At 38.9% G+C, this 15,299-nt stretch overlaps 1 protein-coding gene across 1 annotated transcript; it reads right to left on the minus strand.

Annotated features, from left to right (window-relative positions):
- Window positions 1-586: 586 nt before the first annotated feature.
- LOC117545409 (prolyl endopeptidase-like) lies at window positions 587-15,031 on the minus strand. The gene is made up of 15 exons (XM_034215166.1): window positions 14,773-15,031; window positions 12,330-12,404; window positions 12,104-12,237; window positions 11,852-11,982; window positions 11,549-11,758; window positions 11,342-11,463; window positions 10,311-10,416; window positions 9,061-9,252; window positions 7,624-7,821; window positions 5,399-5,502; window positions 4,928-5,064; window positions 3,755-3,849; window positions 2,970-3,101; window positions 1,926-2,082; window positions 587-1,183 (listed from the first exon to the last, which is right to left on the minus strand). Exons 1-15 carry the CDS (start codon window positions 14,812-14,814, stop codon window positions 889-891), a joined length of 2,130 nt encoding a protein of 709 aa, XP_034071057.1. The 5' UTR covers window positions 14,815-15,031; the 3' UTR covers window positions 587-888.
- Between the last annotated feature and the right edge of the window lie 268 nt (window positions 15,032-15,299).

The raw sequence follows: 15,299 nt of genomic DNA on the forward strand, positions 1-15,299 counted from the left end.
TTTGTAGTCCAACACTGCCACTTGGTGGAATATGTATAAACTGCACCCTACAGAAAAGACTGCTGTGTTCTTTCTATTATATGATACCTTTGCTCTCTTATTTTAGAGGAGAGCATTACATTTATCCTCCTTAGGCGAATCATTCATTTACAGATACATATTTTATATACAAAACTTGACAAGATTATAAAATATTAAAGAAAATTGTGGTTTAACCGAAGGGTTCGTGGGGGGACAAAAATCCTCGGTTGGATCGCAAAACATTTTGTACAGTTCATCTAATGTTGTATTTGAAGTGATATGTCACTTCAGCTCCGAGCGTAATTCGGGGGCAGCGCAGCACGTGTAAGGCAGGGCACGTTCCAGACTTGAGGAATATTTTTGATGAGAGCGTTTTGACCTTATTGACAGGTTACATTTGTATGGACCACTTTTACGTTAAAATGATCATTTTCAGAGGTATTTCAATAAAAGTAATTATTTCAATAATGATGCTGAACAATTCAGATCTTATCATATTTCTTATTTAAAACTGCATGAACGCATTAATTAAAACACATATTTCATATCATAGTGAAGATAGAGGTTTTGTTTAAATGCTTTATTTTAAATTATACAATTTATTCCAAATCTACAATATGCATTCAAAACAAATGCCTAATCTTTTTGTGTATTTGATAGGTAAAGGTAATTGCCAAGAGTTATTTCAAAAGAGGCATTATGGTATGTATCTCATTTTTATAATGAAATCTTCCTGTAATGATTCACTTTCACTGTTCTGATATATTCTTCTGACCTTGACTAAAAGTATGTATTCTTAAAAAAGAATTATAAACCAAGAATCCCTTAAAAAGCATCCCTTATTGCGAGCATCTTTTACCAGCCTCTCTACTCCTTCCAGCTGAGCCCCAGTGTCTCGGCGATGAAGCAGTAGATGTGCGTATCCTCCAGGATGGCCTTGGCGGTGGGCTTCCCGGCGCCGTGCCCGCTGCGGGTGTCCACCCTGACCATCAGAGGCTGGCGCTGACCGGGGCTGCGGCCCACCCCCTGCTGCAGCGCCGCGCAGTACTTCAGGGTGTGGAGGGGCACCACGCGGTCATCGTGGTCCCCTGTCAGCAGCAGGACGGCAGGGAAGGGGGGGCCGGAGTAAGGGGGCTGAGGCAGATTATGGAGAGGAGAATACCTGGAGAGAGGAGGAAGTGAGAAACACCAGTAGAAAGGAAAGTGTGAGGGATTCAGAATGAAAGAGGGACTTTAATGTGTGAAGAAGTTGCACGACACCAATTGTTTGGCATATGTGGAAACAGCACAATACACGACGACTACTTTGAACAGATGCATTGCAGACAACCCCAAAGAAAAGAAATAGGCGTTGTTGTTTTATAATTACTTATTGTTTGCTTTATGTTTTACAAGTGACTTTATGTAAGCTAATCTTGAGTGACATGAAGGTTGCAATTAAATGTAAGCATTTTTTCTTATTATTACTATTATAAAACATATGTGACTGCACCAAAATAGAAACAAATATCCACCAGCAAACCACTGCCATCCTAATTGATGCTGCCATTGACTTTTCAATGAATATGTTTTTAGGATTTGACCGTAAAGGGGCCGTAAAGGACGGACGGATGAAGGTAACTTGCTAATCTCTCATAATGGGAAGATGATCAGCATATGAATTATTCAAATCGTTAAACATCACATTCTACTATAATGAAGATTCCCTTTTGAATTTCTTCCTTGCGTGCTATTTTTAAGTATTCTTTTCATTGTATTACCTATCTTATTATCTATATTTGTGTCTTTTAATATTAAAATATAATGTTGGTGTGTAGCATAAAGGGGGCTACATCTACTCTTCATTGGTCTAACTGATCAATAACTACAACACGTCAGTGATTCGCTTCGTGTGTGTTTCCTACTTGATCAGCCACTTGAATTCCTCGGGGTCGTCAGCACAGCCGTAGTCGGTGGTCCAGGCGTGGCCGATGGTGAACTTGTGGAACTTCAGCATGTCCATCACCCCCACCTCTGCCACAGCGCAGCCAAACAGGTCTGGACGCTGGTTCACGCATGCAGCTGTGTGAGCATTTCAAATATGTATTACAAATCCCTTCAAATACACACACACTGAACTACACACATAGATCCCCTTAACTTCACACTGTAGGACACAATCACTCCTAAATGGCCGCCAACACACCAGGGAGGGAGGCATTAGTTGGGTTTGTGCGATGCCATATGGCAGCTCCGCCTTTGGTAAATGAAGTGACTAAGCACTGTTTAATGTGCTGTTTAATAGAAAATGTATTGAAGCTAAGCAGCTAACTGCTGTGTGATTAATTTGACATTAGCAATTATGCCAAAGATGTAGTATAAAGAATGCATTTTGATTAATGTAGCTGAGACTAGTAACGGACCAGTGATCCTCCCAAGTTGTTATCGTTAACTTTGAAGCTAACCCCCTTACTTTTAGCAGCAAGTTGCGATGCAATTGGGCCCTGAGGAGTTGTAGTATTTATTCCTCGAATAAATAAACTGTACACACACTGTACAATTTATAATTCCAATTCTGACTTCGTACTCACACAAACCTCTATTTCCTTTCTTTCTCTTTCACTCTCAACTACACAGAAAACCAAAGCATGAGTTATTATTTAAAGGGAGTTTGTTACATTTCATTTATTTATTTTCAAAATCAAAAAATGCTTAGGCCTCTAGTTTGCAATTCACTAGTGGAAAATGGCGAGGGGGTAAAGGTAAAGCTGCATTAAAAGGTTTAAAGCTATAAAAACATTTTAGGGGTAGAATTTCCACAACTTTAAGATTGTAACACCTCTAACACATAATGGACTTTAGCATAATAGTTTCCAGGGTATATATTTCAAACCCATTTAACACTTCTTGTTCTCTATCTCTGGCCGTCGCACTAAACACATAACACACACCGTTAATCCTGCACTCACCCACTAGCAGTCCTCCATTAGAGGCTCCGTTGATAGCGATGCGGCTGGCCGTGGTGTACTTCTCCTGGATCAGATACTCTGCTGCACACTGGAAGTCATCTAAGCAATTCTGCTTGTTCCCCAAAGTGCCAGCTGCAAACACATACACACCAGTCAAAGGCAACTTTAATGTCAATCTTTCAGTTTGTGTGTACAGACAGAGAGATCGGAATAACGTTTCCAACAATCCCGAATACAAAAATACAATAATACAAATATACAAGTATATATGTCTGAGTGTGCGGGGAGTTACGGCCCGTCCACACAGCGGCGTGCGTTGAAAGCTTCACCATTCACTTTGAATGAGGTGACGTCACTTTTCGCCGAACTGCATTGTGGGAAGCGAAGCGGAGCTTTGCTGGCGTGGCTCGCTGCAAAAGTTGATTAATGTTCAACTTTTGAAGCCTCGGCAGAAGCGTCAGCCAATCGAATCATATGCCAGTACAAGCTCTAGCCAATCAAACCGCTGCTTGTGTGTCCGGGGCGGGAGATTCATGTGATTGGTTGTTGGTCGAGTTTCAGACACGCCCGCCGGCAAGTTTCAACGCACGCCGCTGTGTGGACGGGCCGTTATAGTCCAGTGGGGGCAGGGGGAGAGGGGAGAGGGGCGAGGGAGGGGAGAGAGTTCAATAGAATATGTAGAATTAAACCACACCCACTTATGTCTAATGTTTTCTAATGAACACTCTCTGACACACTCCTAAGTACAGTTTTGTCTTTCTAGGTACATTCCTAGATGTCGGTACCTTTGTGCCAGGTGAGGCCGTACTCGCCCCCCCCTCTGATGTTGGCCACTGCCAGGATCCCTCCCAGGTGGCGCACAAACAGCAGGTAAGCAACACTGATCACAGACAGAGAACATAAACAAAATATGCATAAAAGGGTGTCAAAAAAAACTAAACATAAAAGGATGTTTTATTATTTGAAATAGCAAAAGAGCATAGTACGATTACATTTAAAAAATATAAATCACACTCCTACATTAAAAACATGTTAATACATTACATTTGTCTCGACAATCTCAGCATGTCAATTATAGTTACACGCCACCCTTGTGGTTAAGTACTATATGAAGGCATCTACAGTTAACAATGGTACATTTGTGCTGATTGTGTAGGGTTCACAAAGTAACAACAATATACTGTTGTTTCTGTCATTGGGCATTTAGTATTCATACAGTGTTTCTAAAGCACCACTGATACACATATTTTCACCGGCACCCTGTTATTTACAGAGAGATCAGACACAAAGTAGACCCTCATATGTGTGTCCCTGTTCTGAAGTAGCCAACAATGGCAGGTACAGCAATCAGCTCACTCTCACTGGCTACGCAATCACAAATCATCGCAATCATATATAACCTCACTGGTTAATGTCATATGATAACAGTGGGCTAGTGCGCTGGTCCTCAGATCAGGGGGGTGGGGAACACCGGTTCATTCCCACAGTATTGATGTATTACATGTCTGATATATATAGAACTGTAAAGCGCTTTGAGCACTAGTTAAAGTGCTCAAATAAATGCAATGAATTATTATTTGTATTATAGTGGATGGGAGGCCAGCAGAGACGACCTCTTTGAGAGCAGAGGATGGTGTGGTGACTATTGCCTGGGATTGACTAATTGTACGACAAAGTTTAGCTTTCAATATCTTTTATTTTCAAAGAAAAACAGCGTGTTCACAGACACGATAGACACGGTCAAAAAATGTTTGCTCTCCCAGTCGCACCTGTGCCAGGAGACCAGTTACATGCTGTTGCCCCATTACGCCATCCAGTGTTCAAATAACAAAACATATAAACCATACTAATGGGCGGGACAGATGGTTTTAGAAGTAACATGACAACTTTGTTTTTCTAACCCCCAACAATTCATTCATTTTTCAACTGTGTGATCTGAAGAATGCAGGTGTACTCACTTATAGTGTGGCTGTAAGGAATGCTCAAAGCCTCCGTAGCCATAAAGGAAGACAGGATGAGTCCCGTCCTTCTTTAGGCCCTTGGTGTGAACTAAGAACATGGGGATCTTGGTTCCATCCTTACTTGGATAGAATACCTGTCAATACATAGAGAGGATAAAATAAATCATATTTATGTACTTATATCTGTATTTTAGGATTAATGTCTATTATTGAATGGCACATCAGCCATGTTTCTGATAAGTCCGTGACACAAACAGCATTCACCACTTCCTCATTCATAGCAATTGCTGGGAAGTCTGCATCATGATATGAATATGCTATCATTACATGCAATAAAAATAACATGAACTTGAGTTAACTGTGAGATGACGGGAAGACCATAACAGCACTAACAAAAATGTAATGAGGTAGTTTGAGAATGGTGACGTATGATCTACACAAATACAAAGAAAACATGGAGGATGTTACCTGGTTGGTCTCATAGTCCTCTTGCTTGATGCCTTTTACCTCCACCTCCCTGAACACCCTGGGCTCTGGGGTCGCATCGCTCAGATCACAGTGGTAAATGATACCTGGGTACCACAGAACAGAGGTCACATAAGTAGGAGGGCCCTGTTTTATTAACACATTTTTCATATTAAGTCAAACATTTGACGATAAGACTTGTTACATTACAAATTGCACACCCTTACAGTCAGGGACGTGCACAGACATGTGGAGGGGCTATTGCTCTAAACTGGAAAAAGGGCCTCCCCCCAATAAAAAACATAAGACCTTTTGAAAATTGTAACTTGTTTTTAATGTAAAAGAAACCAAACGATTATTACATCAACTAAATTGAACAGTAATTCACATCTCATAACAAAATAAGCTAAGGCGACTATTGCATTCGGTAACTTGTTTTTAAAAATGAAAACCAGGGACATTTTTTGTTTTGCGGTCCATATCTCATTAAAATATCTAATGTTAGTAACTATTAAAGACAAAATGGGGACAATTCTGTTCTAATGTAGTTTGACCAGACCATTGTAACTGCTGTGCAGTCCAGACATACTGATAAAATAGAGCCTCTAACTAATTACCTTAAATAAACTCACTAATGAAACCAGTTCAATAAGCATTATTCTTATGCTTATCATTCTTTATGAGCGCAGTAACGGTAAGGTATCTAATTACTTATTTATTTAGTATTCCAGAAGAGAGAGTGAGCGGCCCCGTTGAGGGAGAGATGAAAAGACACAGAAGGACAGAAGCTCAACAACAAGTAAGCTATATTTAGGTGTTTTTTTGTAAATAACCGACGGTATCAAGAGGAAGTAAAGTCCCCTGGTTTGTCCCTTATACCCTAACTGCCATGAGACAACTCAAAATCAAGTTTCCAAAATCCGACACTGAGGTGGTCTTAACGCACCGGCAGATGACAGCGCTGACAAAGTGTGTTTCCCGCAGCGAGACGCTACCATACTGATTGTGGGCTTATCATGTTGATTCGGCCACAACAGAAAAAAGAAAAACAAACTCTCGCTCTCCAGAGGGGCAGGTCAGCCAAAAAGGCCAAACGGGCAACATTAGCCCGTACCTGTGCACGTCCCTGCTTACAGTTATACAGGCAGCTACTTTCACCAGCCTTCTGTACATGAACGATATATCTGACCAACTAAGAGCCTGTAAAAGTGTCTGTATGATTGGTTACACCCTGATAAACTACAGTGTTTTATGAATGCAAACAATCGGCCATGTTCCCTCTCCTGCAGTATTTCAATAGCAGCTGATTTCGTGCTCAGAGCGTCAATTTAGAAGTGCAATAAAATACTAAAACAGTGTTGTCATGATTTATAGATAAAGGAAAAACAATTTCCCAAAATGTTATATCTCTGGACCATTGCCATGTGTTTATGATAAAACAAAATATCTTGAGCGCTTGATTGCAGATGAAATGTCTGATGACGGTGACATATATTATGTGCTCAAGCTAATAAGAACATTTTACATGAGTTGAATGTCAAGATAAGTCAAACATATTAAACATCCTTTTATGCTGCTTCTATGTGGCTCAGGTTTACAAATACGAGCATGCATAAGCTTGAGGTTGCTTGTAATGACCGTATGCAGATGTTACTTCTAAAACCTTGGTGGTTTTGACCAAGTTGTTTTGAAATGCAGGGGTCAACCCTTTCCCGGCTCTATTGAGATAGCTGATGATTCACAAGAACACCATCATAATGCTGCTGTCAAAGTATGATGTTATTGCTGATAACTTATGTAATATCGTGTTTCCTTTTATAAGATGTAGATTTATTATTGTAACTCTATTATAAAGCATTCATCATGTGGTGTATAATTGACCTTTGGGAGTTGCAATTAACTCATCACTTAGCCCAAAACGCACTGGTTCAACTGGTAGCTGGTGAAGAAGAAAAACTATTTTTTTAACAACAGGTTTACACTAGAAAGTGTCTGCTGGGTAATTTTGAAATCTCCAAAGCGCATATTTCTTAATAAAAATCATTTGAAAAATCCCTTATTTAACCTAAAACTTATCAAAATATAAAAAAGCCATTGAAACTATATATTTCTAAATGTTGTTTCAAGAGCATTGATGGCAATTGTGCCTTTTCATGTAGGATTAGTTTTAAAAATACAGTTTATCATTTATAGTTTTGTAACTTGAGACACTAATATGTCATGGTTACCTGGAGTAGTGAAGGAGGTGAACTTGTAGAAGAACTCTGAGTGCTTCTTCTTGCAGCTCACTCCTAACACTGCTCCGACGCCCAGCGGCAGATCCCTGACCAACTGGCCTGTGGACAGCTTGTACACCTGCAGGATGTCCTTCACATCATGGAGGTAGTTGACCAGCAGGTGGTGCTGGTTCACACAGGAGACAAGGCCTGCAGCAGAGGGATGTGTGTTAGAGTGAACATAACAACATGTGTATCAGGATCAGAAACCCTTTATTTGTCCCTCAGCTGGTGTTATTCCCACAGAAATGGTTTACTTGTTAAGTCATGTCATCCTGGGATGAAGCCAAATACAATGGCTTTCGATTGCACAACACCTTATTTATTAGCAACATTACATGAGATGCCACATGTAAAGATGCTAATCAAAGATATATATATATGTATGCACCATGTATGCTTTCACTGTCACAATATGAGATCTCATTAACAGCCAGCAGGGGGCAGTCTAATATATGATCAATGTAAAGTGCAGGATGCTGCCCAGCAGATGTCCTTGCTGCTGAATACTCTGCATTTGTACGGTTTACTCATGTATTACACAGGGGAGCGTGAAAACATATTGTCAGATGTAACTCAACTTCTTACTGTCGAATGCATACACTAAATAGCTTGATACCATGGTAACATGTGTATATGTTGCTTTACCCAGACGGGATATGCATACTGTACAAACATAACTCATTTGTTGACAAATATTTTTAAAATATGTTGTATTATGATTTGATTTATATTTTTTAAATACGTGATATCAGTATCATTCGGTATCACTCTACTTAAGCTACATTTAACCATATTCAGAATTTTAAGCAGAATAAAAAACATCCGAGCTTTATAACATATCATAAAGTAATTGTATGCAGTCATAAGCTCAAATGAAGTGCTTTTACACAACAGTGTCAGCATTTATTACTATGAAGACCTCATTTATATGATAGCAGAAGGGTTTACCATATTTGTACTCAATATTATGCTGTGTTTTAGTAATCTCTAGGTGCAGTTACCGTCATTTATGACTCACACCAAAAACAAAATGCTTGTTGGTCAAGTTTCACTTTTTAGTAGAGTTCCCTCTGACGGAGTTCTTCGACCACAGACGCAGAACTTCCCAGTTGTTGTGGTCGGACTGTCATCGAAACAGTAGGATAGATGTTCTGTGAAACACTGTTGTGTAAGATTCTAGGAGCTCAATTGTGGAACTTCGTTAACACGTATATGCCCTTTACGCATTTCTAAGTATGGTGGAGTTTTCACACGCTCTAAACAAACCCATCGTTTTCACATCGTCAGTCAAACTGCTGTGTGAACTTTAAGATGTGTTGGACTTCTTCTGTAGAGAACTGATACTAAACAGGTGTACATCATAGCAGACTTGGCCTTTTCACTCACCCAGGACATCTTTGTCGTGCTGGGGGATGAGGGTAGTCCAGTGCTGCCTGTCTGCTTTCTGGATGTCAATGTTGATGAGACAGTACCGAGGAGCGTCCAAGTTAGAGTGGAAAGTGAACACGGTTCCCTCGTTGGTGACATACGAGTACTGGGCGTCAAAGTTGTCCACAAGTTTGACCCATGGAAGCAGGCCTAGTAAGAAGATACATTACTAACAGTTTAAAATAAAAGGTGCATCGTGTTATTTGTTTTCATCTGTTTCCTTGACCATTGGGAGTTTGAATAACTATCTCTAACGCAGCGAATAAAAACACCTGAAATATAATGGATTGTAATGACCAATCACACTTTTCCCAATTGGCTTTAACTAAAAAGGGTTAAAGGGTTTGTGAGATCATTTTTATGAAGCAGAAAATAACTGGGAAAGTGAATTTTGAAATATCAACATCTGGTGAAGTAACCGATGAGTCAACCCCTTTTCTGCTTACACAGCACGCTCATTTTGTGCCAGGAAGCATGGAATCAATCCATGTTCGATCTGAGAAACATTAACATGTGTGTTAAACAATAGCATTAATGTGTAATGTTTCAAAGCAGCCTTTGTTAAACAATATGAAAGTGAGAAGATTGTAACTGGACAGGTTTGGTCAAACAAAACAAGACATTTCCAAATTCTTAAATATTAAAGTTAAAACAAATGTAAAGGACTTTCCAGGTCCAATTCCCCAAATTAGGGTTAGTTCAAATTCAAGAGACTAACAAAGCATGGCAGATCAAAGTTAAGTACTGTTCAACTTTTTTGAGGCAGGTTGCAAGAGACATTTATTTACCATAAAATAATTAATAATATAATAATGATTTTCAAAAGCAAAACAAGCACTTTAAGTTTCATGTACTGCAGTATATTAATCCATTATATTTAGATTTTATTATTTTGACTGAATTTTAAGTTTTGGCTGTGGAATTGTTTTTAGTATTGTCATCAAGATACTTTGGGCAGGTATCCTATCAAAGTCAACATTTTGTTCAAAAATGATACGAAGTTGCTATTTCCACCAGTTTGGATCACTTTTGGGATCAATCATATTAATGAATGCTTGTATATTTGAAAGACATCATTTGCATCTTGTCCAGCATCAGATTCTAACAAACATGCAAAACAGAGTGGTCCTAATTCTCAATAAAATATGTGCATTCTTGTATTATTGAAATGCTTAAATGTCTGCCGGGAATTTGTCACAGATACAGACCTGTGATGCCATTGGGGAGCAGCTGAAGGTTGCAGTACCACAGCTGGTTGACAGGTTCACATCCTTCAGTGATGGACAGAAGAGCATATCTGCCATCATCTGATATCTGGAAAGAGAAGGGAAAGAAAAAAAGGGAAAGATAGCAGTGTTTCCCCTAGGATGGAGTCAGAGCAGCGGTACTAAGGCACGCGGGCCCAGCTAAATGTGTGTGCATGTGCGAAGTGCACCCCGCCAATATGTTTCTATGTGTCTGCCAGCGCAAGAAAGGCTCTTGAGGCTCTACAGGTGTATTTTGCTAAATGTCCTTTATTGAACATACAGTAACACAAATACTACACATCCACATAACAAACAATCAAAATAAAATGTATGCAATTTTATTATTTTAACCTGCTTTATTTTGGGGTGGTCCTCACATCCTCTAGGGGGGTCCGGGGGCATGCACCCCCGGGAAGATTTTTTTTTTTAAATGTTGAAGTTAAAAGCATCAATCTGGTGCACTTTGAGCACAACATGAATTTATGGATACAGCTCTCAACACTCATATGAAAGGGAGCTGTTTACTTAAATAATCTAAACATCTTTAGAATATGACCACAACCAATAACAAATAATTTAAACTTGTTTATTCTTATCTTATGTTACCTATAGCATTCTTTCTTTCTATTTATTTACCCCTTTTAAACTGTTTTTTTTTACTGTCCTATATTACACATTGGAATGACTTCTTACTTTATTTTTTACAACTATATTAAATAGTTAAAGGTGTGCTCTCTCGCTCTCTCTCTGTCTCGCTCGCTCGCTCACAGAGGCTGTGTGGCCACGGATTATTATTTTAATGTATTAAAAAAAAATAATAATAATAATTGTATTACATTCAGCAGCGGCGCAGCTGAATGTGTATAGGGGGAAACACTGGATGGATAAAAGGAGGCAACTTTTACATTAGTAAATATCCATATTTATTTCCCCACTGTCCTGATTGCAAATAGGGGATTATAAAAAGTGGTTCTAGATAAGTTTGGACTTACGGTGACTGAACTGTGCCACTTGGGATGTTCGGGGAACTCTGCAACCAGAATGTCTTCTGACTGTTTGGTGCCGATGACGTGGTAGTACAGCTTCTGATTGACGTTGCATGTAGTCTCTGTGCCTTTAGTGAAGAAAAAAAGAGGGGTTTAGTCTTGATTTAATTTGAAATAGGTGTTGTTCCGCTTGGAGTGTCTTGTGTTCCTCACCATCAGTTTTGCCTTCCTGCCGCGGGTAGCAGTTGTAAAAGATGCCCTTGGCTTCGTGGGTCCATGCCAAGCAGCTGAATTTAACCCTCTCCAGTACATCAGGAAGTATGGTGAGGTCATCACCCTTCATGAAGTTAATTGTTACCCAGTCTGAACCACTGCTGCTCAAACCATAGGCAAAATATTCACACTCCTCTGACAGGCGGCCCACTGGATGGAGAGAGGGCCAAAGAAAATAAAGAGGGATTCAGCCCTAACATCTTTTTCTTTATAATAACATGCTAAATATGTGCCTGGACTCACTTCTCAAAGCCACAGTGCCATCTTCTGAGAGTGTATTTGGGTCAAAGAATACAGTGGCAGCTCCATCCAGAGAGTCCTGCACATACAGCACTTCCTGGTTTTGGAGACCCTTGTTATGAAAGTAGAAGTACCTTGAAATAAAAATGGAAAATTGTCGTTCTTTATAGTTTTATTTACTTCAGACCTGCCGTTAAAAGCAGTTGCTCTGTAAGTGTTTTTCAGTCTGACTAATGCCTTCTCTTTTACTAGTACCTCTTCCCTCTCTTGTAGGGGCAGCTGTATTTGGGATGGTCATAGAGCTCAGTGAGGCGCTGGTGGAACTGAGCCCGGACAGCGCACTGCTCCAGGTATGGCATGGTCAGTTTGTTCTGCTCCTCAACAAAAGCCTGAATCAGAAGGAGAGAGAGAGGAGGGGTGGAATTTGTTAAGTTGTGGGTATTGACACTGCTTCTGCTTTCTTAAAGAGATCAATACATACCATGGTTTCTGCACTATCAGGGTCTTCCAGCCAGGTGTAGGGATCACAGATATTTGTACCATGATGGTCATCCACCTACAACGTAACAACAACAACTTTTCTCATTCGTTGGCGTAGAAACTTGATTTTATTGATGGAGAGAGTTGTCTTGCCATGCCATGCTATTGTGGCAACCCCTCTCTCCCTTCCTCTTCAGTCCATGCAATTTTCTGTAAAACTGAAGAGCACCTACATGTTATAAATGTGTCATTCATGTTTGACTTGTCAACTTGTTACGGGTCAGCACAGGAATTAAGAGTGCTGCTTTGGGGGATTACGAAACAATGACTTTGATACACAGGTGGGAAGACTCTTTGTCAATGCTCTTGTTAGGTTTCCAGCAATTGCATCAGATCATCATGTCCATTATTTGAGAAGCATTGCATAATCATTTATAATAATTTCACCTTTTCTTGGAATCATGTTTATTTTTATTTTATTGATACACTGTTGACTCTCTTAGTTGTTTCAGTACCTTTACACTTTGCGATGACAACATTTGAATCAAATCTAATTGGTCCATCCCTTGTAAGTGACGGCATTTGTGAGACACTGCAGAAAAGATGTGATAAATTCTGCACATAACATTCCGGATTTTGATTCCACAATGTTGATACAGATGTTTAAAGCCATCTGGGCTAATTATTATACTGAAAAAATGTATGCAAAATGTAACAAAAATATGTCCCAAATTGTGTATACTGTATCTGATATCAGATCAGTACGAAGTATTGGCAGATACCCAAGTTGCCGTATTTGTATAAGTATCAGGAAGGAAAAGGTGGTAGGGTACATCTCAAACTGTGAAAACAAGGCAGACTTTAAGGAGAAAATCACCTCTCTTAGCAAAGAAAAGAATATAGGAAAAATGTAAGCCCCTACTAATAATCAAACTCTCAAACATTTTTGTGAGATTAAACCAATGCACGCATCTACAGTAAAATTAAAATAACCAGTGTATTGAAAACATAGTAATAACTGTCAGGTATTATGTGATGAAACATTTAACATTACATAAGATTGTATAAATATTGACGGTACACCAAATTGTGGCAAAGGTTGGGAAACAAATTACAGTAATTGAGCTGGTTGATATAAATTAAGTTGGTTAAATTCAAATACTCAATCTGTTAAGTCTGAGAATAATATAATTGATTTCTGCAATAAGATGATATTTGGGTAAATTATAGTGTTTATCAGACGGACTAAAGTTTTTATCTTGAACATTTATCATGTTCCATAAATCAGTAACAGGGTTTACTGAGTGTAATTTGCCCTAATTCTTTCATAGCTCATTTCCCAGTGTTTTGTAACATAATCGTGTATTTTCTTCAACTGATACGTGACCAATTCTGGCAATGCCTCACTTAATTAATGGGTGATACTAGTTTGTCACACGCAAACACTGCTGAATGTTGTAGTATGGCAAAAGTCCAAGTTCCAGACATTATAAAAATAAACTCTCAGGGCCAGGTCAGGTCCTCATTTACTGGTTGTGATACCCTTAAAGGAAGTGACGCATGTTGGGTTTTCAAAGGCTCATTTTGGTGCTTGGTTGTCATTATTTGACGGAAGCAACAATGTTAATCACTGTTTTATTATCATTTTATTGATTTTAATAATTTTTAATAATTTTAATTTTATAGTATATTCAAAATGCCTGGGTTTTAGAGTATAGATCAGACAAAATAAAACCTTAAAATAAGACATCCATTCTGCAGCATTTTTTTTAAATATTAAAAATAGCTGTAAAATAGAGATTTATCAATCAGTCAACAAAATAAAGTCATACAGCTTTAGGCTGCTAATTTAGTTTGGTGGAGGCTTTGACAAATCTTCAAAAGTTAATTCATCAAGTTGGCAGATACATTACAGAACATGTATCTTATAGGTTGAATGAATAAATAAATATGGTGGGTTAGGGCTTATCATGTGCATAATTAAAACGTGGTTTTATGGACTAGCTTGGGTTGGACTGCGTAGGACAATAGGAAACAAAAATAACAGACTGGCTACTTTCCTGCAAAGGAAGGAATACTGCATTACGAGAACCAGTTGTCAGTTATAATAAAAACCTAAAATAATGCTAGCTTCGACCATGGCTTCGACACACCTTAAAAACCTCTCGTGGGGTGTCCATTTTTGATTTTCCTGAACTGCATGAGTCAACACATTTCGAAACAGTAAACATTACTAAGTTATTACAGCAAGAACGTTTTTCTTTTGGTTTCAAAGTTTTGTTTATTCATTGCGTCGCCATTTGCCTTTCTCTAACCCTTCACCGCCACCGATATAACTTGTATTTCTCTTCCTTGTGTCGCTTTTCCTACTTGTGAGTTTGCAGCAGAGAATGTTACGGAATGACAAACAGACAGAAATCTCACTGCAGGACTTCGACACTGACCTTACTCTCATCTCTTCGGGCAGCCGGGTACTTAAACGCCATGGCGGAGTTTCCTAAAGTTGTTCTGTTTCCCTAATTCGCCTTTCTGTTGCTAGATACTTTAGTTTATTGTATTATTGAAGTTGCGTTCAAGTGCAGCGTCTCAACTGAATCAATGGAGCCTTGAAGTGAAAGTGAAAGCATTATTTTTTTTCAAACATATAATAGACACCAGACCATGCACCAGACAAGTGTTTAGAAACCTTGTAATATACAGGAAGTGATGTGTCACGAAGTATGGAAAGCCAAAAAGTCCAAAACTGTTAGTGCGCACACGCATTTATTTTTTTAATGTTGCGCAATTTACAACTATAAAAAATGTCATGTGGTATTGGTAACCTAACACAAATCAATTATACGCAAAAACCGCAGAACAAACAATTCAAAAAATACTGTTGGCTCATAATGAAACAGGGAAAAGGGGACGTGTCTTCGTGAGAGCATATGCACATGAACACTCTGCTAAAACTAGTGGTATACAATCTGTT

The sequence above is a fragment of the Gymnodraco acuticeps genome, unplaced genomic scaffold, assembly GCF_902827175.1.
Source record: "Gymnodraco acuticeps unplaced genomic scaffold, fGymAcu1.1, whole genome shotgun sequence".
NCBI lineage: Eukaryota > Metazoa > Chordata > Actinopteri > Perciformes > Bathydraconidae > Gymnodraco > Gymnodraco acuticeps.

Bases quoted from the DNA above. Each gene is read 5' to 3' on its own strand.
- LOC117545409 (XM_034215166.1), bottom strand. From the start codon at position 14,814: ATGGCGTTTAAGTACCCGGCTGCCCGAAGAGATGAGAGTAAG. The intron at 10,417-11,341 runs GTAAGTCCAAAC...TTCTCTTTCCAG, and splicing joins AGTGGCACAGTTCAGTCACC to ATATCAGATGATGGCAGATA. The intron at 5,065-5,398 runs GTAACATCCTCC...ATGTATTGACAG, and splicing joins AGGACTATGAGACCAACCAG to GTATTCTATCCAAGTAAGGA.